Raw genomic sequence first — 20,866 nt, forward strand, 5'->3', positions numbered from 1 at the left:
AATAAGGACGTTTAATTAATGGACACGGGGATCTTATGCTACCCAGGAAAGGAAGGATTCCCTTCCAGGCAGTGGGACCAGGAGTTGGAAAGCATTCAGCAGTGAAGACGGGCACCCTTGCTTCTGTCCCACCTCTGTCTGTGTGTCAGTCTTTGTCTGGGCCTGCAGGATCTGTCTCGTTTCTACAATTCACCTATTCTTTCTTCTCCCTCCGGGCACACCAGTCTCAACCCCACCCCGGACATGGTGCAGGCTCACATCCAGCTCACCTGGCTTGCCTCTCTTCCCTGCTCGTGCACCTGGCAGAGACGGCAGCATTGTTGGGCCCACACCCTGAGTTCCAAATAGAGAATTGGTTTGGCCCATTGGGTGAAGGGGTCCACCCACCTGACCCTATCCACTGCTGGAGGAGTGGGGTCATGCAGTGTTCCCCTATTCACGGGGACTGGGCACGTGGTCTCCAGGGAGGCACAAGGCTGGTCAGGCAGAGGGGCTAGAGTGGCTGATGGAAGCTTTTGGTGCTGCTGGGGCAGGAGTGTGGCTGGAGGGAAAAGACACACCTAGGAGGTTCCCCAGGCCCCTATACCTTCTCCTGAGGCCCAAGAGCACAAGCTCCAAAAACATGAAGGAGAAACAGAGCCAGCTGACCCCAAACATGGTCTTTAGGAAGATGGACTTTTCTGAGGGGCAAGATGGGGAGCAGGTTACACTATAAGGGCAGGGGATTGCATGGCATTCAAAGACCAAAGGCATGTGGACCCCATACAGATGGTACTGCACCCCCAGGGTTGCCCCCTCAAGGACCAGTCGAGCCCCCAGCTGTGCCACATAGGCCCAGAGCTGCTTGCAGGTTCTGACTGCATCTTTGCTCCTCTCCCCTTTGAGGATCAGGGTGTCTTCCTCCTCCTTTGCCTTTCCCGGATCTTCCCAGTGCCAGACCACATGATACAGGGTAAAAGCCAAGTAGAGGGCACCGGGCACGGCCACCAGGATGACCTGGAAGGCCCAGAAGCGCAGCGGGGAGAGCGGGCGCATGGCATCGAAGCAGGCGGCCTTGCAACCCGGCTGCTGGGTGTTACACTGGAATTCGCTCTGCTCGTCGCCGTAGACCCCGGGTCCCCCAGCAGCCAGCAGCGCCACACGGAACGCCAGGAGCACGGGGAGCAGGAGCCGCCCCACGGGGGTGGAGTGCCGGCTCTCCTCGGCTAACAGGCGCCTCAGGAACCCGCCACACATCCTGTTATGGGGCAGAGGACAAAGGTTATCACAAGTGACTGATGTAACTTCAATGGATCCCGAGGCTGCTGGGGATTCTTTGACTTGAGTCCTATCAGCAACCCTCCTCTTGCCTTTTGTATACAACCGGGAATGGTCTTTTGTGCCTTTGTTGCCAAGGATCCAGGGGAAGAACTGCAGAGAAATACTGCCTCTCTAGCCTATGAGACATCTCCCATTGACCTCAGGCTGTCCAGGTCACCTCCCCTTGGGACTTCCTACTGGGGATAGGTGGTGGGAGGCACCCACCCTGCTACTGGGGGTCCTTGAGCCTTGATAGATCTGGCCCCATGTAAGGATGAGTCAGAAAAAATACAGTTCCATTTGAATTTGACTGTGTCATTAAACAGAGGGTTCAGTGTCATGAAAACTCAGAGAAACATATCTGAAAACATTTTTTGTTAAAACAACAAAACAATAAAATGAAAAATCTGGAAGGCATCTGCTTATTGCCTTCAGAATGCAATGGGATATATCATCTATTTAATATATATGTAACTATAACAGAACTTCAGGCTCAGATGCAGGCAGATAGGAACAGGTAGTCTGCATGAAACTTACAAATAGCAAGGAAATCCAGACACAGCAAAGAATGGAAGTTTGATCCATCTTGGGGAGAGTAAAGAACCAGAAAAACATGGAAGAAAGTCGATTAATCAACTCAAGGGAAGGAAAAACAAAATTGAGAAACAACTCCCAGGGCCCCCTCCACCTACCCCGGCCTGGGCTCCCTCCTCCTTGCTCTCTGCTCCCCTCACTCACCTGGAGGCTTGAGCAGGGGCTTCAGTCCACAGGTGGAAGTGCAGAGGAAGGGGTCCTCACACTAGAGTGCACCAGAACCCCAGCTCTTCCCCGGGGGCCTGCCTTTTGCTCCCACCCACATACTCCTCCTCCCCTTTTCATTCCAGGCAGCCTTTGCTGTTTATGAATGCAGCGGAGTCATGGTGTCCTGAGAAAGGGATGGGCTAGGGAGTTACTCTTGGGATCTGCAGGGAGGGTGCCTGGGAGGGGATAGGCGGGCAGAGAGCTTTGACAGTGATCACAGGATAACATCTCTACTGAGGAATCTGATATTGAGGACACTGACTCCTCTCTATCCGGCTCTCATAGACCACCTGATGCCTTCTTTTCTGATAGTGAAGAACCAGTTATTCCTTCTGATATAGAAGCATATTCAGCAGAACTGTTACCTAAAAACACTCAAGTACAATTTCCAAATGATAAAAAGTGGAAAGGCCTTCCTATAATAACTGGTACAGATGATTCCTATCCTTTGAGTCCTATATTAGAAGATGATACTGAACGAGAAGCTAAACAGTTAAAGGAACTGTGAATATTTTCAAGAAAGCAGTAAGGCCCTCTCAACCTTCTTAGATGTAGATAACATGTAGCCATCCAGACCTCTGTTTTATTTTATTTTTTTATTTTTATTTTTTTCCATTTTTTTATTTTGATATAAATTCAAAATTATAGGAACAGTTGCAAAAACAATACTAACCCCATACACAAAATTCCATCGTACCCTGACCCCCCTCCCCTGATAGCTCAATCCACCAACTTTAACCTGCTGTCACATCGCTATTTCTTTCCCTCCCTATCTATCATCCATCATCTATTGCTCTGTCTTCTGAACATATGAGAGCTAGCTGCACACATCCTTGAACATACACTATAATTCACGTATACACTTCCCATGAACAAGAACATTATTTTATGCAATCCCATCAAGCGCAGCTAAGAAGTACAAGAGATTCAACAATGATATGAAGCTTGCATTCTATATTACCTTTTCCTTATGTCTCAACTGTGTCTCTTTGAGCCACCTGTCCTCTATCCTCCAATCCCATCCAAGTTCATCCTTGGCATTCAATTGTCATCTAGTTAGACTGTCTTTTTTTTTTTTCAGTTGTGGAAACATATATACAGCCTAAATCTTCCCATTCCACCCCCTCCCTAGCCTTCCATTAGTGGGATTAATCACATTTAGAATGTTGTAATGCTCTTTCCCACCATCCATTACTAGAAATTTCCCTTCACCTCAGACAGCAACCCTTCACTCATTTCTTAACTTCCCATTGCCCCTTCCCCCATTTCTCTTAACCCAAACTCTACTTTTCATCTCTATGGTTATATTCTCTGATAATTTCTTTGTTTTTACTATGGGGCTTAAAATTAACCTCTTAAATCCCTATCAGTCTTGTTTTGATACCACCTTCACTTCAATAGGACACATAAACTATGTTCCTATACTCCTCCATTCCCCCACCTTTATATAGTTGTCTAAAATTACATATTTTACATTGAGTTCAAAACCACTGATTTGTCATTAGAGTTTGTGTATTTTATATCATGTAGGAAGTAAATAGTGGAGTTACAGTTCAAAAATTATTGACTTCTATTTGTATTCCATTGTGGTTGGAGAATGTGCTTTGAGTATATTCAATTTTTTTTTTTTTTTATTTCTTGAGGCTTGTTTCATGTCCCAGCTTATGTTCCCTTCTGGAGAAAGATCCGTGATCACTGGAGAAAAATGAGTGTCCTGGTGATTTGGGATGTAAGGTACTATATACGTCAGTTAAAATTCTCTATATCTCTTTCTCCTTTCTTTGTTTTTCTGTTGGTAGGGCTCCCTCTAGTATCTGAAGTAGGGCGGGTCTTTTATTGGAAAACTCTCTCAGCATTTGTTTGTCTGTGAAAAATTTAAGCTCTCCCTCAAATTTGAAGGAGAGTTTTGCTGGATAAAGTATTCTTGGTTGGAAATTTTTCTCTCTCAGAATTTTAAATATATCATGCCACTGCCTTCTCGCCTCCATGGTGGCCACTGAGTAGTCACACTTAGTTTTATGCTGTTTCCTTTGTATGTGGTGAATTGCTTTTCTGTTGCTGCTTTCAGAACTTTGCTCCTTCTCTTCAGTATTTGAGAGTCTGATCAGAATATGTCTCGGAGTGGGTTTATATGGATTTATTCTATTTGGAGTTCACTGGGCATTTATGCTTTGTGTATTTATATTGTGTAGAAGGTTTGGGACATTTTCCCCAACAATTTCTTTGAATACTCTTTCTAGACCTTTACCCTTCTCTTCCCCTTCTGGGACACCAATGAGTCTTAAGTTTGGACGTTTTATTTTATCTATTGTATCCCTGAGATCTATTTCAATTTTTTTTAATTTTTTTCTCCATTCTTTCTTTTGTTCTTTCATTTTCTGTTCCGTGGACTTCTAGTACACTGAGATGTTGTTCAGCTTCCTCTAGTCTTGTATTGTGAATATCCAGAGTCTTTTTAATTTGGCCAACAGTTTCTTTTATTTCCACAAGATCTTCTATTTTTTATTTACTCTTGCAAAGTCTTCTTTATGTTGTTCTAGGGTCTTCTTTATGTCACTTATATCCTGGGTGATGTTCTTGATGTCCTTTAAATCCTTTGCCATGTTTTTGTTCCTCGATTGTAGTTCTTTGATTAATTGTGTGAGGTACAGTGTTTCTTCTGATATCTTGATTTGTGTGTTTGGAGTTGGATTCTCCATATTGTCTGGTTTTATCATATGCATTAAGATTTTCTGTTGTTTTTGGCCTCTTGGCATTTGCTTTGCTTGATAGGGTTCTTTCAAGTTGTAAACAAAAAAAAAATACCTATCTAATTTTTCAGAAACACAGTTTGGTGACGTACACTTTCTCTAACTAACCAGAAGATGGCGTCTGTGAGTCACTTATACCCCTCAAGTCAGTTCTCCACCTTGTCCCCGCAGTGTGTGGGGAAATGATTCTTGTGGGGTTCAGCTGGAGAGCTCAGTTTGGGTGTGTTGCTGGAGCCGTCCGCCCTGAATGTGGGGCGTGTGTACGGGTGGCCAGGGAGGAAGGACAGCTTTAATATTCAAATCCCCCAGGTTCCCGGAGATTCAAGGCCACCGCAAGAGTCTAAGCCTTCATTTCAGTTCAGCCCCAGACCCTCTCTCTCACTGTCCCACAAACCACTGGACTTGGCGTAGTGTCTCTGGGTTCTCCGAGCGGGTCCCCCACCCAGCCGTGATCCTCCAGGACCTCTGCCAAGGGAATGCCTTGCTACGTCACCAGTCTGCACCATCCCTCAAGGGAAGCCCCGGGCCGCCGGGCCGTGCCGGCTCACTTTCAGCCTGATGCAAAGATGGCCAAATGGGGCGTCTCCACACCCCCCTCCTTGCACAGTTCCTCCTTCCCAGCTCTGAGACAACTGGTGGGGCTCTGGGCTGTGGGCACGGCCCCGGGCAGGAGTTTATCCAGCCCTCCAGGGATCCAGCTGTTAGCTGTGAGGTTTCTTTCAGCTTCTGGCTCTCCCCTCCATTCCCCTGGCCCCAAGGGTATCTGCAGTGGGCTGTCTTCCAGGCCAGACATCGAGAGGCCAGCCCAGCCCCTTCTTGCTGTGTTTTACTGCGTGGTTCCCACTATCTCTGCTGCAGCCACTCCTGGGTTTTTCCCTTTTTTTTTTTTTTTTCTTTTAAAAGAGCCCATCAGTCTCCAAACACCAAACCCCAGCTTCCCCAGACCGCCACGCAGCTGCAGGTCTTCCAGCCAGCTCACTCACTCGTTTCAGAATGCAGACTCCCAGTTTCACCAAGTATACGGCCCCTTTGGAACTAGCAGACCTCGTCCAGCTGGCACATCACTGTAACCGGTATTCTGGGTCACCCTCTGGTTTTTATCTAATGTTTTTCACGGAGGTGTTTTTTCGCCCTGTCTCACCTAGCCACCATCTTAGTTTCTCCAGACCTCTGTTTTAAGAGGAAACAGGATGGGGCTGCAGTTCTTACTTTGGTCAGAGATAAGTCGTAAGTATTGTAGCAAGGTTGAATACAGTCCTAATCAAATGTATGTTTATCAACATGATGTAATGGCTAAACTAATCATAGAATGAAATAGGAAAATGGTATTAGCAAGTTAGAGATAAGTAATAGTAATCTCTGTTCTAATTTTTAGATTTTATATAAATAAAAAGTATGTTATATTGCTCTTCCAGAAGTCATAGCTTAATTATTAGAAATTTTATCAGTAGAGTTTTATAGGCATTCAAGTCTACATCTCTGAGAACACTGTGGACACCCTCCCTTGATCTGGAACCACTCATGGACCATGACGCTTTGTTTACCACTCGTGGTTCAAATGTAAAAATAGGATATTATTTGATTGAATGTAAATAAAAACTGCTATAAATACTATATAACTCAGACAAGGGGGAGCTCTCTGATCTCATGTCCAGCTGTGTCTGGAGGAGCAGGAGCTCCCAGGTTTGGTAATGTATCCATTAAATTTTACATTGTGTGATGGTTAGGTTCATGTGTCAACTTGGCCAGGTGATAGTACTCAGCTGTCTGGTCAAGCAAGCACTGGCCTAACAATTGTTGTGAAGACAAGGACATTTGTGGCTGGTTAAGAAACCAACAGGCTGGTTTATTAAGTTATCAGTCAATTGGCTGCAGCTGTGACTGATGACTCACTGAAGGGCAGGTCTTCTGCAATGAGAGAACGCAATTGGCTGGATTTAATCCAGTTAATCAGTTGAAGACTTATAAGCGAGACAGATAGAGGACCTTCACTTCTCCTTTGGCTGCCCAGTGAAGCGTTTCCTGAGGAGTTTGTCAAACACATTCGTTGAAGATCCCAGTTCATTTCCTGAGGAGTTCGTCAAAGTTGCCAGTTCGTTTCCTGAGTAGTTCATCAGACATCTTCCTTGGAGTTGACAGTTTGCTGAGTGCCCTACAGAATTTGGACTCATCCATACCCAGTTGCATGAGTCACTTTTATAAATTTATAGTCATAGATATCTCTCATTGATTCTGTTTCCCTAGAGAACCCTAATACACATTGTAAACTTGTTCCTTTTACCTTAAGTGCTCCTTTAATAAAAATATGTTGAGGTTGAATTCTTGTCTTGAATGCTCTTCACTTTAAAAGTATTGTCTGTTCCTATACTCTTACTTGAGTGGGAGGTTACTTGATGAAGACCAAACCGACTGAATCATGACCTGATAAGGCTCAGGCCTTTTCTAACAGAGATCATAGGTTTGAGGTGTAAAGAGACAAACCTGTGACACAGTATCAGGTCTCAGAACCCAGGACCCCGGTGGGGCCTGGCCAGTGTGAAGGAATGTGGCCTCCAGTCACATGCCTAAGCTTTCAACTGTGCTTCCAAACATCCTGTGTTCTTTAGTCCTCTTCTTGCTACCATGTTCTCTCGTCTTCATTACTCAGCAGAACTTTAGAAAAAAAAGGTCAACACTGGCCTTTGACAATTCTTACATCACCATCACTTCTCAAGCCATTCATTCCTAGGTATTTTATTCCTTTTAATATGTTGCTTTTTTCTTTAATATTTCCTTTTTAGTTTCAGCATATAGGAAATCTATTGATTTTTGTATATTTTCCATCCACATTTCTGAATTCTGTGTTTTAGTGAAATTACCACTGGTTTTCTTGGGCTTTCTAATTAGGAAAGCATATCATCTACTAATAATTGATATTAATTTCATTATTTTTAATATTTGAGCATCTCATTCTCCCTTGTCTTAACTAGAACTTCTAGAGTAATTTTGAAGAATAGTGAAATAGGCATTCGGTTTTATTCCTAATGTTTATGGGAAGGTTGTAATGTGTCCCTGTAAGTATGATAGTTGCTTTTTTATATATTGTATCTATGCTTTTCCAAGAGTAACAGGCATTGTTGTTTCTGCTACCAAGAAAACATTTTTTTCCTCTCTCTTTTTTTGCTATAAAGCCTTCTCAGATGTTTTCAGGAGTTGACAGAAAACTGTTGATCTCAAGAAAGAGGGTTTCATTCCAGGGTATATTCAGAGCTAGTGAGTTACAAAGGGATGTTGGTGGGGTGGGGGTTGGAGGGTGTTTCAGGGGAAGTAAAAGGTTGGCATTTGGGGAAGAAGACCATTTGGTCATTATCTTACCTTCCTACCCCCTCCTTGCTTCTCAACTTTGAGAACAGTTTTTGAGAGCAGATTCTAAAACTTGCTGCAACTATTTTGTGAGCAATACGGGGGAGCCCCCTCCCCCAAATCATAGAGAAGCTTGCCCAGAGCTGGTCAGGAACCACATGAGAAAAACTCTTTCTTAATATTTAAGCCATCTTTGGTCACATGTTGTATGTCTTACAGCTGAAAAGCTTTCCTGATGGACATGTTTTGTCAAGGGCTTTCTTTTGTCACCAGTTTTCTGAGTTGTGCCTTAAGTAGGCATTGAGAGCTGAAGCTCAAGCCAAACATGGGCTCTTGAACCAGAGCAGCTGAGAGCTGGGAGTATTGGGTGAGAAATGGAGAAATGGAGCACATACATTGTGGCAAAGGAGAGGCTAGTCCCAAGGTAGGAATTACGTTTCCATCCAGTATGGGTCATAAGTGAGAGCCTTTTGGATGTTCATAGTGAAGCAGAACATCCCCACTTCCAAAATTGTAGGAGCCCCATGGAATGCCCTCAGAAGGGAGCTCCCGTCATTACCTTGTGTCCCATGTTTAGCCGGTAATTGATGTATGTTCATGAGCCCCAGAGGAGAATCTGGTGCAGACCTTTACCTGATCCCCAGATCCAAATATAATCTGGAGCCCTGGAGGTTTCCACTGTTCCAACGGCGATGCCCTTTGGCCCAGCAGTTACGGCCAGTGCCCCTGTCGGTAGCAGCAGTGTGTTTACAGGACTAGTTCATGCTGTAATTTTGACTGTGGTCCTGGTGTCCCAATTCTGAGCCTGGGTTCTCCCTCCTCTCCACTGACTCTTGAGTTATCTGATAAATATATTCATTTCTGCTTAAGTCAGAGATGGATTCTGTTTCTAGCAACTGAGGATTCAAATTCACATAGGAAGTGGAAAAGGATTGTTTTCAGGCAACATTTGCTCAGGGAAATGGGTTGGAAGCTACCTGGGACTGCTTCTCAGGCCAGACAGGAGCTAAAGGAGTGGAAATACAGGTGGTTAGGTACATTCGTGCAGGTTGTGGTATGTAGTGGTGGGTAAAATAGCTGCCTGAGCTATCTCCTGGTCAACCAGCATGAAATGTTCATCGAAGGCTAAATTTTAGGTCCCTGTTGGCTGATGCCATAGAACCATGTAAAGAGCATGAATTCAAGGACCAAGGGGTAGGAAGGTTGAGTCTAAAAGTATTGTAAGACTAAACTAAAAAGAGAGGGAGAGAGAACGATAAATTCAAAAGCAGAAATTATTGACTCGAAGTACAGTCTCAGAACCAAGGAACTTCTATGATGATATGAAAAGAATCTCATCTTTTTCAGCTGCACAGGTGAAACAAAAATCTAATCGTGCAGAGTTTGATCAAGATATTCCTAGCCTACAACTTCATATGATTGGTACTGGTAGTGGATGCTAACAAGACCCTCATCAGGGAACGAATTCAAATCTGGAGGGTATAGGGGACTAGGAAAGACTTCATGAAAAGTGTTGTGGTTGAGCAGGACATTGAACAGGGGTAGAATTTCTGTAGGCAGATATGGGGCAGATTTCCTAAGGACAGGGGTTGTGTCTGTCGTGTTCATTTCTCTGTCCCTAAGTGCCTGTCTCTCTGCCAGCATAGAGGAGACAATCAAGAAATACTTAAAAATAGATCAATGGATAAACGAACAAAGCAAAAAAAAAAAAAAAAAAAAAAAAAAGAGAGAGGGATGGCATCAGACATATTTGAGGGTTATTGTGGCCAATTTGGTGGAAATAGATTTAATGAAGGAGATTGAGGGATTGGGTATGTGGGTGTGAAAAATTCAAAAGGGAGATTGAAGTCAGATTTTGCAGAGCCCCAACCCTGTGTGTTTGAGGAACATTCCACTGTCGTGTCTTTTCCCTCTGCCTGTGTTCTCTGTATGCAACCAGGCCAGCAGCTCTTAACCTTTTTTGTGCCATCTACTTTTTTGCCAGGTATTCCCAGAATAATTTTTTTTAATCTTCATTTTATTGAGATATATTCACATACCACGCAGTCATACAAAACAAATCGTACATTCGATTGTTCACAGTACCATTACATAGTTGTACATTCATTACCAAAATCAATCCCCGACACCCTCATTACCATACACACAAAAGTAACCAGAATAATAATTAAAGTGAAAAAGAGCAACTAAAGTAAAAAAGAACACTGGGCGCCCTTGTCTGTTTGTTTGTTTGTTTGTTTCCTTCCCCCACCTTTCCACTCATCCAACCACAAACTAGACAAAGGGGAGTGTGATCCCCATGGCCTCCCCAATCCCATTGTCACCCCTCATAAGCTACATTTTTATACAATTGTCTTCAAGATTCATGGGTTCTGGGTTGTAGTTTGATAGTTTCAGGCATCTACCATCAGCTACCCCAATTCTTTGGAACCTAAAAAGGGTTGTCTAAAGTGTGCGTAAGAGTGTCCACCAGAGTGACCTCTCGGCTCCTTTTGGAATCTCTCTGCCACTGAAGCTTATTTCATTTCCTTTCACATCCCCCTTTTGGTCAAGAAGATGTTCTCCATCCCACGATGCCAGGTCTACACCAGAATAATTTTTAATGAATAAAATAAAACACTTAGGAGACAGAGGAAACCAGTTACATGGAAACATAAGTCTACTCGTGCATACTTGGACTGTTTGCAGAGGGGTCCCCCGGGTACAGGGTAACATTTTATTGTAAAGGGACAGAGAAGTTTATAAAGGAGGAGAAAATTTGTGACATTGAGGCTCTCCCCGCATGGGGCATCGTCAAATGTCAGATTGCACTTGAAGCTGGCCCTGCCTGCAGGTGAATCTGTCAATGGTGCTGTGTGGGGTGGGTTCAAGCAAAGCAAGCAGGAAGTGTCCATGGTAAGATCCGGTTTTGGTTCTCTTGGACCCCTTTATCCTCCCAGGATTGAGGCAAGGCAGAGCCCATGTGCCCTGCTAAGGTCCAGAGCCTTGTGGCTCTCAGTCACCTCCCTGTGACCTTCCCTCACAGTGCACCTGGGAGGTACAACGTCCTCTCTCTTCTGGACAAGCTTTCTTAGACCTTCACCGCAGCTTTGAAATCTGAATCCCTCCAGGAAGTTTTCTCTGGCATCTGAGTGACTCCGGGCCCTTCCCTTCTTCCTCTTCGCCTGGCCAGAAACCCCCTTCTGCATCCCTGCCCCCTCTTGTTTCCGGGGTCAGGCTGGATCTCCCTTCCAATTTGCCTTTGGCCTGCCCTGTTCATGTTGACTTTTGGGTTTCCTTATTGATCTGGAATTGATCCTGTTACTTGTTGTTCTTTATCTGGTCAAATGGTCACACATTGTTTTGAAATATTTCTGGCTATGTTGTGTTCTGTTTTGTTTTCCTTCTGAGCAGGAAGGAAAAATCTGTCAAAGACAAGACATTCCACATATTGCCTACCCAATAATGTGTAAGAAAAAAAACACTAGCCCGTGAGTGACCTAAAGGACCATGGGGCTAGCCCAGGCTGGCCTCTCCCTGAAGAGCACGGACCAAGGACAGAATCAGAACTCGGGCCCATCCTGGGTCTCAGGAGTGGATGCAATGTCCCTTCCCCTTCCATCCTTACCTCGAACCCGGAGCTTTGGAAAGTACTTTTAGTGGGTCATGTAAGATTCTGAGAAGGACCATTCCCTGCCTCCAAGCCCTCATCTTTTCCTTCCATTGGGCCGTCTACCCTCTTCTGGCAGCTGGCCTGGCTTCGTCTCGTGCTGTACCCATTGCATCAACTCCATCTCTATTTTTTATTTTTATATTTAATTTCACCATTCATGTTATTTTTTCATGTTCCATACTAATTTATTCATGTTTACTTTATAGTAAAGCTGTAAAAACAGTTGAGGCTGGAGTCAAATTTTTGTTTAAAATAAACTTCAGGAGAGGCGGGGCAGGATGGTGGACTGGTGAGCTGTATGTTTTAGTTACTCCTCCAGGAAAGTAGGTAGAAAGCCAGGAACTGCGTGGACTGGACACCAAAGAGCAATCTGACTTTGGGCATACTTCATACAACACTCATGAAAATGTGGAACTGCTGAGATCAGCGAAATCTGTAAGTTTTTGCGGCCAGGGGACACGCACCCTCCCTGCCAGGCTCAGTCCCGTGGGAGGAGGGGCTGTCAGCTCTGGGAAGGAGAAGGGAGAACTGCAGTGGCAGCCCTTATCGGAAACTCATTCTACTGATCCAAACTCCAACCATAGATAGACTGAGACCAGACACCAGAGAATCTGAGAGCAGCCAGCCCAGCAGAGAGGAGACAGGCATAGAAAAAAACAACACGAAAAACTCCAAAATAAAAGCAGAGGATTTTTGGAGTTCTGGTGAACATAGAAAGGGGAAGGGCAGAGCTCAGGCCCTGAGGCTCATATGCAAATCCCGAAAAAAAGCTGATCTCTCTGCCCTGTGGACCTTTCCTTAATGGCCCTAATTGCTTTGTCTCTTAGCATTTCAATAACCCATTAGATCTCTGAGGAGGGCCCCCCCCTTTTTTTTAATCCTTTTTTCTTTTTCTAAAACAATTACTCTAAGAAGCCCAATACAGAAAGCTTCAAAGACTTGCAATTTGGGCAGGTCAAGACAAGAGCAGAACTAAGAGAGCTCTGAGACAAAAGGCAATAATCCAGTGGCTGAGAAAATTCACTAAACACCACAACTTCCCAAGAAAAGGGGGGTGTCCGCTCACAGCCATCATCCTGGTGGACAGGAAACACTCCTGCCCATCGCCAGCCCCATAGCCCAGAGCTTCCCCAGACAACCCAGTGTGACAGAAGTGCTTCAAATAACAGGCACACACCACAAAACTGGGCATGGACATTAGTCTTCCCTGCAACCTCAGCTGATTGTCCCAGAGTTGGGAAGGTGTAGCAGTGTGAATTAACAAAGCCCCATTCAGCCATCATTTGAGCAGACTGGGAGCCTCCCTACACAGCCCAGCAGCCCAGAACTGCCCTGGGGGGACGGCACTCACCTGTGACATAGCACAGTCATCCCTCAACAGAGGACCAGGGGGTGCACAGCCTGGAAGAGGGGCCCACTTTCAAGTCTCAGGAGCCATACGCCAATACCTAGGACTTGTGGGTCAGCGGCAGAGACAAACTGTGGCAGGACTGAACTGAAGGATTAGACTATTGCAGCAGCTTTAAAACTCCAGGATCACCAGGGAGATCTGATTGTTAGAGCCACCCCCCTCCCTGCCCAGAAAACACGCCCCATATACAGGGTGGGAAACACCAACTACACACGCAAGCTTGGTACACCAATTGGACCCCACAAGACTCACTCCCCCACTCACCGCAAAAGCTAGGCAGGGGAGAACTGGCTTGTGGAGAACAGGTGGCTCGTGGAAGCCACCTGCTGGTTAGTTAGAGAAAGTGTACTCCACGAAGCTGTAGATCTGATAACTTAGAGATAAGGACTTCAATTGGTCTACAAATCCTAAAAGAACCCTATCAAGTTCAGCAAATGCCAAGAGGCCAAAAACAACAGAAAATTATAAAGCATATGAAAAAACCAGACAATATGGATAACCCAAGCCCAAGCACCCAAATCAAAATATCAGAAGAGACACAGCACCTAGAGCAGCTACTCAAAGAACTAAAGATGAACAATGAGACCATAGTACGGGATACAAAGGAAATCAAGAAGACCCTAGAAGAGCATAAAGAAGACATTGCAAGACTAAATAAAAAAATGGATGATCTTATGGAAATTAAAGAAACTGTTGACCAAATTAAAAAGATTCTGGACACTCATAGTACAAGACTAGAGGAAGTTGAACAACGAATCAGTGACCTCGAAGATGACAGAATGGAAAATGAAAGCATAAAAGAAAGAATGGGGAAAAAAATTGAAAAAATTGAAACGGACCTCAGGGATATGATAGATAATATAAAACGTCCGAATATAAGACTCATTGGTGTTCCAGAAGGGGAAGAAAAGGGTAATGGTCTAGGAAGAGTATTCAAAGAAATTGTTGGGGAAAACTTCCCAAATCTTCTAAACAACATAAATACACAAATCATAAATGCTCAGCGAACTCCAAATAGAATAAATCCAAATAAACCCACTCCGAGACATATTCTGATCACACTGTCAAACACAGAAGAGAAGGAGCAAGTTCTGAAAGCAGCAAGAGAAAAGCAATTCACCACATACAAAGGAAACAGCATAAGACTAAGTAGTGACTACTCAGCAGCCACCATGGAGGCGAGAAGGCAGTGGCACAATATATTTAAAATTCTGAGTGAGAAAAATTTCCAGCCAAGAATACTTTATCCAGCAAAGCTCTCCTTCAAATTTGAGGGAGAGCTTAAATTTTTCACAGACAAACAAATGCTGAGAGAATTTGCTAACAAGAGACCTGCCCTACTGGAGATACTAAAGGGAGCCCTACAGACAGAGAAACAAAGAAAGGACAGAGAGACTTGGAGAAAGGTTCAGTACTAAAGAGATTCAGTATAGGTACAATAAAGGATATTAATAGACAGAGGGGAAAAATATGACAAACATAAACCAAAGGATAAGATGGCTGATTCAAGAAATGACTTCACAGTTATAACGTGAATGTAAATGGATTAAACTCCCCAATTAAAAGATATAGATTCGCAGAATGGATCAAAAAAAATGAACCATCAATATGTTGCATACAAGAGACCCATCTTAGACACAGGGACACAAAGAAATTGAAAGTGAAAGGATGGAAAAAAATATTTCATGCAAGCTACAGCCAAAAGAAAGCAGGTGTAGCAATATTAATCTCAGATAAAATAGACTTTAAATGCAGGGATGTTCTGAGAGACAAAGAAGGCCACTACATACTAATAAAAGGGGCAATTCAACAAAAAGAAATAACAATCATAAATGTCTATGCACCCAATCAAGGTGCCACAAAATACATGAGAGAAACACTGGCAAAACTAAAGGAAGCAATTGATGTTTCCACAATAATTGTGGGAGACTTCAACACATCACTCTCTCCTATAGATAGATCAACCAGACAGAGGACCAATAAGGAAATTGAAAACCTAAACAATCTGATAAATGAATTAGATTTAACAGACATATACAGAACATTACATCCCAAATCACCAGGATACACATACTTTTCTAGTGCTCACGGAACTTTCTCCAGAGTAGATCATATGCTGGGACATAAAACAAGCCTCAATAAATTTAAAAAGATTGAAATTATTCAAAGCACATTCTCTGACCACAATGGAATACAATTAGAAGTCAATAACCATCAGAGACTTAGAAAATTCACAAATACCTGGAGGTTAAACAACACACTCCTAAACAATCAGTGGGTTAAAGAAGAAATAGCAAGAGAAATTGCTAAATATATAGAGATGAATGAAAATGAGAACACAACATACCAAAACCTATGGGATGCAGCAAAAGCAGTGCTAAGGGGGAAATTTATAGCACTAAACGCATATATTAAAAAGGAAGGAAGAGCCAAAATTAAAGAACTAATGGATCAACTGAAGAAGCTAGAAAATGAACAGCAAACCAATCCTAAACCAAGTAGAAGAAAAGAAATAACAAGGATTAAAGCAGAAATAAATGACATAGAGAACAAAAAAACAATAGAGAGGATAAATGTCACCAAAAGTTGGTTCTTTGAGAAGATCAACAAGATTGACAAGCCCCTAGCTACACTGACAAAATCAAAAAGAGAGAAGACCCACATAAACAAAATAATGAATGAAAAAGGTGACATAACTGCAGATTCTGAAGAAATTAAAAAAAATTATAAGAGGATACTATGAACAACTGTATGGCAACAAACTGGATAATGTAGAGGAAATGGACAATTTCCTGGAAACATATGAACAACCTAGACTGACCAGAGAAGAAATAGAAGACCTCAACCAACCCATCACAAGCAAAGAGATCCAATCAGTCATCAAAAATCTTCCCACAAATAAATGCCCAGGGCCAGATGGCTTCACAGGGGAATTCTACCAAACTTTCCAGAAAGAACTGACACCAATCTTACTCAAACTCTTTCAAAACATTGAAGAAAATGGAACACTACCTAACTCATTTTATGAAGTTAACATCAATCTAATACCAAAACCAGGCAAAGATGCTACAAAAAAGGAAAACTACCGCCAATCTCCCTAATGAATATAGATGCAAAAATCCTCAACAAAATACTTGCAAATCGAATCCAAAGACACATTAAAAAAATCATACACCATGACCAAGTGGGGCTCATTCCAGGCATGCAAGGATGGTTCAACATAAGAAAATCAATCAATGTATTACAACACATTAAAACTTCAAAAGGGGAAAATCAAATGATCATCTCAATAGATGCTGAAAAAGCATTTGACAAAATCCAACATCCGTTTTTGATAAAAACACTTCAAAAGGTAGGAATTGAAGGAAACTTCCTCAACATGATAAAGAGCATATATGAAAAACCCACAGCCAGCATAGTACTCAATGGTGAGAGACTGAAAGCCTTCTCTCTAAGATCAGGAACAAGACAAGGATGCCCGCTGTCACCACTGTTATTCAACATTGTGCTGGAAGTGCTAGCCAGGGCAATCCGGCAAGACAAAGAAATAAAAGGCATCCAAATTGGAAAAGAAGAAGTTAAACTGTCGTTGTTTGCAGATGATGTGATCTTATATCTGGAAGACCCTGAGAAATCGACGATACAGCTACTAGAGCTAATAAACAAATTTAGCAGAGTAGCAGGATACAAGATTAATGCACATAAGTCAGTAATGTTTCTATATGCTAGAAATGAACAAACTGAAGAGACACTCAAGAAAAAGATACCATTTTCAATAGCAACTAAAAAAATCAAGTACCTAGGAATAAACTTAACCAAAGATGTAAAAGACCTATACAAAGAAAACTACATAACTCTACTAAAAGAGATAGAAGGGGACCTTAAAAGATGGAAAAATATTCCATGTTTATGGATAGGAAGGCTAAATGTCATTAAGATGTCAATTCTACCCAAACTCATCTACAGATTCAATGCAATCCCAATCAAAATCCCAACAACCTACTTTGCAGACTTGGAAAAGCTAGTCATCAAATTTATTTGGAAAGGGAAGATGCCTCGAATTGCTAAAGACACTCTAAAAAAGAAAAACGAAGTGGGAGGACTTACACTCCCTGACTTTGAAGCTTATTATAAAGCCACAGTTGTCAAAACAGCATGGTACTGGCACAAAGATAGACATATAGATCAATGGAATCGAATTGAGAATTCAGAGATAGACCCTCAGATCTATGGCCGACTGATCTTTGATAAGGCCCCCAAAGTCACTGAACTGAGTCATAATGGTCTTTTCAACAAATGGGGCTGGGAGAGTTGGATATCCATATCCAAAAGAATGAAAGAGGACCCCTACCTCACCCCCTACACAAAAATTAACTCAAAATGGACCAAAGATCTCAATATAAAAGAAAGTACCATAAAACTCCTAGAAGATAATTTAGGAAAACATCTTCAAGACCTTGTATTAGGCAGACACTTCCTAGACTTTACACCCAAAGCACAAGCAAGAAAAGAAAAAATAGATAAATGGGAACTCCTCAAGCTTAGAAGTTTCTGCACCTCAAAGGAATTTCTCAAAAAGGTAAAGAGGCAGCCAACTCAATGGGAAAAAATTTTTGGAAACCATGTATCTGACAAAAGACTGATATCTTGCATATACAAAGAAATCCTACAACTCAATGACAATAGTACAGACAGCCCAATTATAAAATGGGCAAAAGATATGAAAAGACAGTTCTCTGAAGAGGAAATACAAATGGCCAAGAAACACATGAAAAAATGTTCAGCTTCACTAGCTATTAGAGAGATGCAAATTAAGACCACAATGAGATACCATCTAACACCGATTAGAGTGGCTGCCATTAAACAAACAGGAAACTACAAATGCTGGAGGGGATGTGGAGAAATTGGAACTCTTATTCATTGTTGGTGGGACTGTATAATGGTTCAGCCACTCTGGAAGTCAGTCCGGCAGTTCCTTAGAAAACTAGATGTAGAGTTACCATTCGATTCAGCGATTGCACTTCTCGGTATATACCCGGAAGATCGGAAAGCAGTGACACAAACAGATATCTGCACGCCAGTGTTCATAGCAGCATTATTCACAATTGCCAAGAGATGGAAACAACCCAAATGTCCTTCAACAGATGAGTGGATAAATAAAATGTGGTATATACACATGATGGAATACTACGCAGCAGTAAGAAGGAACAATCTCGTGAAACATATGACAACATGGATGAATCTTGAAGACATAATGCTGAACGAAATAAGCCAGGCACAAAAAGAGAAATATTATATGCTACCACTAATGTGAACTTTGAAAAATGTAAAACAAATGGCTTATAATGTAGAATGTAGGGGAACTAGCAATAGAGAGCAATTAAGGAAGGGGGAACAATAATCCAAGAAGAACAGATAAGCTATTTAACGTTCTGGGGATGCCCAGGAATGACTATGGTCTGTTAATTTCTGATAGATATAGTAGGAACAAGTTTACAGAAATGTTGCTATATTAGGTAACTTTCTTGGGGTAAAGTAGGAACAGGTTGGAAGTAAAGCAGTTATCTTAGGTTAGTTGTCTTTTTCTTACTTCCTTGTTATGGTCTCCTTGAAATGTTCTTTTATTGTATGTTTTTTTTTTTTTTAATTTTTTTTCATATAGTTGATTTAAAAAAGGGGAAAGTTAAAAAAAAACAAGGAAAAAAATATGTAGTGCCCCCTTGAGGAGCCTGTGGAGAATGCAGGGGTATTGGCCTACCCCACCTCGATGGTTGCTAACATGACCACAGACATAGGGGACTGATGGTTTGATGGGTTGAGCCCTCTGCCATAGGTTTTACCCTTGGGAAGACGGTTGCTGCAAAGGAGAGGCTAGGCCTCCCTATAATTGTGCCTAAGAGTCTCCTCCCGAATGCCTCTTTGTTGCTCAGATGTGGCCCTCTCTCTCTAGCTAAGCCAACTCGAAAGGTGAAATCACTGCCCTCCCCCCTACGTGGGATCAGACACCCAGGGGAGTGAATCTCCCTGGCAACGTGGAATATGACTCCCGGGGAGGAATGTAGACCCGGCATCGTGGGACGGAGAACATCTTCTTGACCAAAAGGGGGATGTGAAAGGAAATGAAATAAGCTTCAGTGGCAGAGAGATTCCAAAAGGAGCCGAGAGGTCACTCTGGTGGGCACTCTTACACACACTTTAGACAACCCTTTTTAGGTTCTAAAGAATTGGGGTAGCTGGTGGTGGATACCTGAAACTATCAAACTACAACCCAGAACCCATGAATCTCGAAGACAATTGTATAAAAATGTAGCTTATGAGGGGTGACAATGGGATTGGGAGGGCCATAAGGACCACACTCCACTTTGTCTAGTTTATGGATGGATGAGTAGAAAAATAGGGGAAGGAAACAAACAAACAAACAGACAAAGGTACCCAGTGTTCTTTTTTACTTCAATTGCTCTTTTTCACTTTAATTATTATTCTTGTTATTTTTTGTGTGTGTGGTAATGAAGGTGTCAGGGATTGATTTTGGTGATCAATGTACAACTATGTAATGGTACTGTCAACAATCGAATGTACGATTTGTTTTGTATGACTGCGTGGTATGTGAATATATCTCAATAAAATGAAGATTAAAAATAAAATAAAATAAAATAAACTTCAACCTTGTCACCTCTGATTACCTTATCTTTTGCAGTTTTCCCTTCTGCTTTTTTCCCCGTCAGTCATGTCCTGGTGAAAATTCTTTGCTTAAGAGATTAGGTATTTTTTCAATGCCTGGTATATGCAAAGTCGTGTGGCTTCTTAAACATTTTTCTTTCTTCCTTTTTCGCTCAATGATTTTCACATCTTTTACCTGATTGTTTGGGAAGCATTTCATGTCTCTAAAGAAAAAGCTTCCTGATGTTTCAATGTTAGGCATTATAAAGCCCATTTCCTTGAAGATATCCTTGAGTGATTTAGCCTCTCTTCTTTCCCAACCCCACCACGCACAAGCCCATCTCTCATCATCCATCCTCCTAGCATCATATTATAATTTTGGTTACATCTATATTTATTGTTTTTATTATTATTAAGAGAAGCTCAGAGAGGACTCACAGAAGCTCAGAGAGGAAGCCACTGGAACCAGAAGCTGAAAGCAACAAAACCCAGAGTAAAGGACCGGCAGACGCTGGCCAAGTGCCTTCGCATGTGACAGAGGTGACATGGATGCCAGTAGCCTGTCTTCAGAGTCCACATATCATCCTGTTGATGTCTTAACTGGGACATTTTCATGGCCTAAGAACTGTAAATTTGTAAGCTAATAAATCCCTTTTGTAAAAGCCAACCCATTTCTGGTATATTGCATTCCAGCCCATAGCTATAGCAAACTGATGTCTGTTCATCACTGAGTATCCGTGTTCAAGAGGGAGGGATAGGGAGATGGAAAGCTGGTTTGAAACTCTGAGTGGATGCAGGAGTGTGTTAACTGTAAGAATTGGTATACATATAGCCCATTGCTATAGCAAACTGAAACAGCTTGTAAAATTTTTCTTTTCTCCAGCTTTTTGAAATTTCCTAATGATATGCTTTAGTATGAATCTATCCCTTCTCTATTCGTTGTTTATGGAA

At 42.4% G+C, this 20,866-nt stretch overlaps 1 protein-coding gene across 1 annotated transcript; it reads right to left on the bottom strand.

Annotated features, from left to right (window-relative positions):
- Positions 1–11: 11 nt before the first annotated feature.
- Positions 12–1,236, bottom strand: LOC119517842 (gap junction gamma-3 protein-like). The gene has a single exon (XM_037814905.1). It carries the CDS (start codon positions 1,234–1,236, stop codon positions 481–483), a length of 756 nt encoding a protein of 251 aa, XP_037670833.1. The 3' UTR covers positions 12–480.
- Between the last annotated feature and the right edge of the window lie 19,630 nt (positions 1,237–20,866).

Source organism: Choloepus didactylus, chromosome 21 (assembly GCF_015220235.1).
Source record: "Choloepus didactylus isolate mChoDid1 chromosome 21, mChoDid1.pri, whole genome shotgun sequence".
In the NCBI taxonomy this organism is placed as follows: Eukaryota; Metazoa; Chordata; class Mammalia; order Pilosa; family Megalonychidae; genus Choloepus; species Choloepus didactylus.

Bases quoted from the DNA above. Each gene is read 5' to 3' on its own strand.
- LOC119517842 (XM_037814905.1), bottom strand. From the start codon at position 1,236: ATGTGTGGCGGGTTCCTGAGGCGCCTGTTAGCCGAGGAGAGCCGGCAC.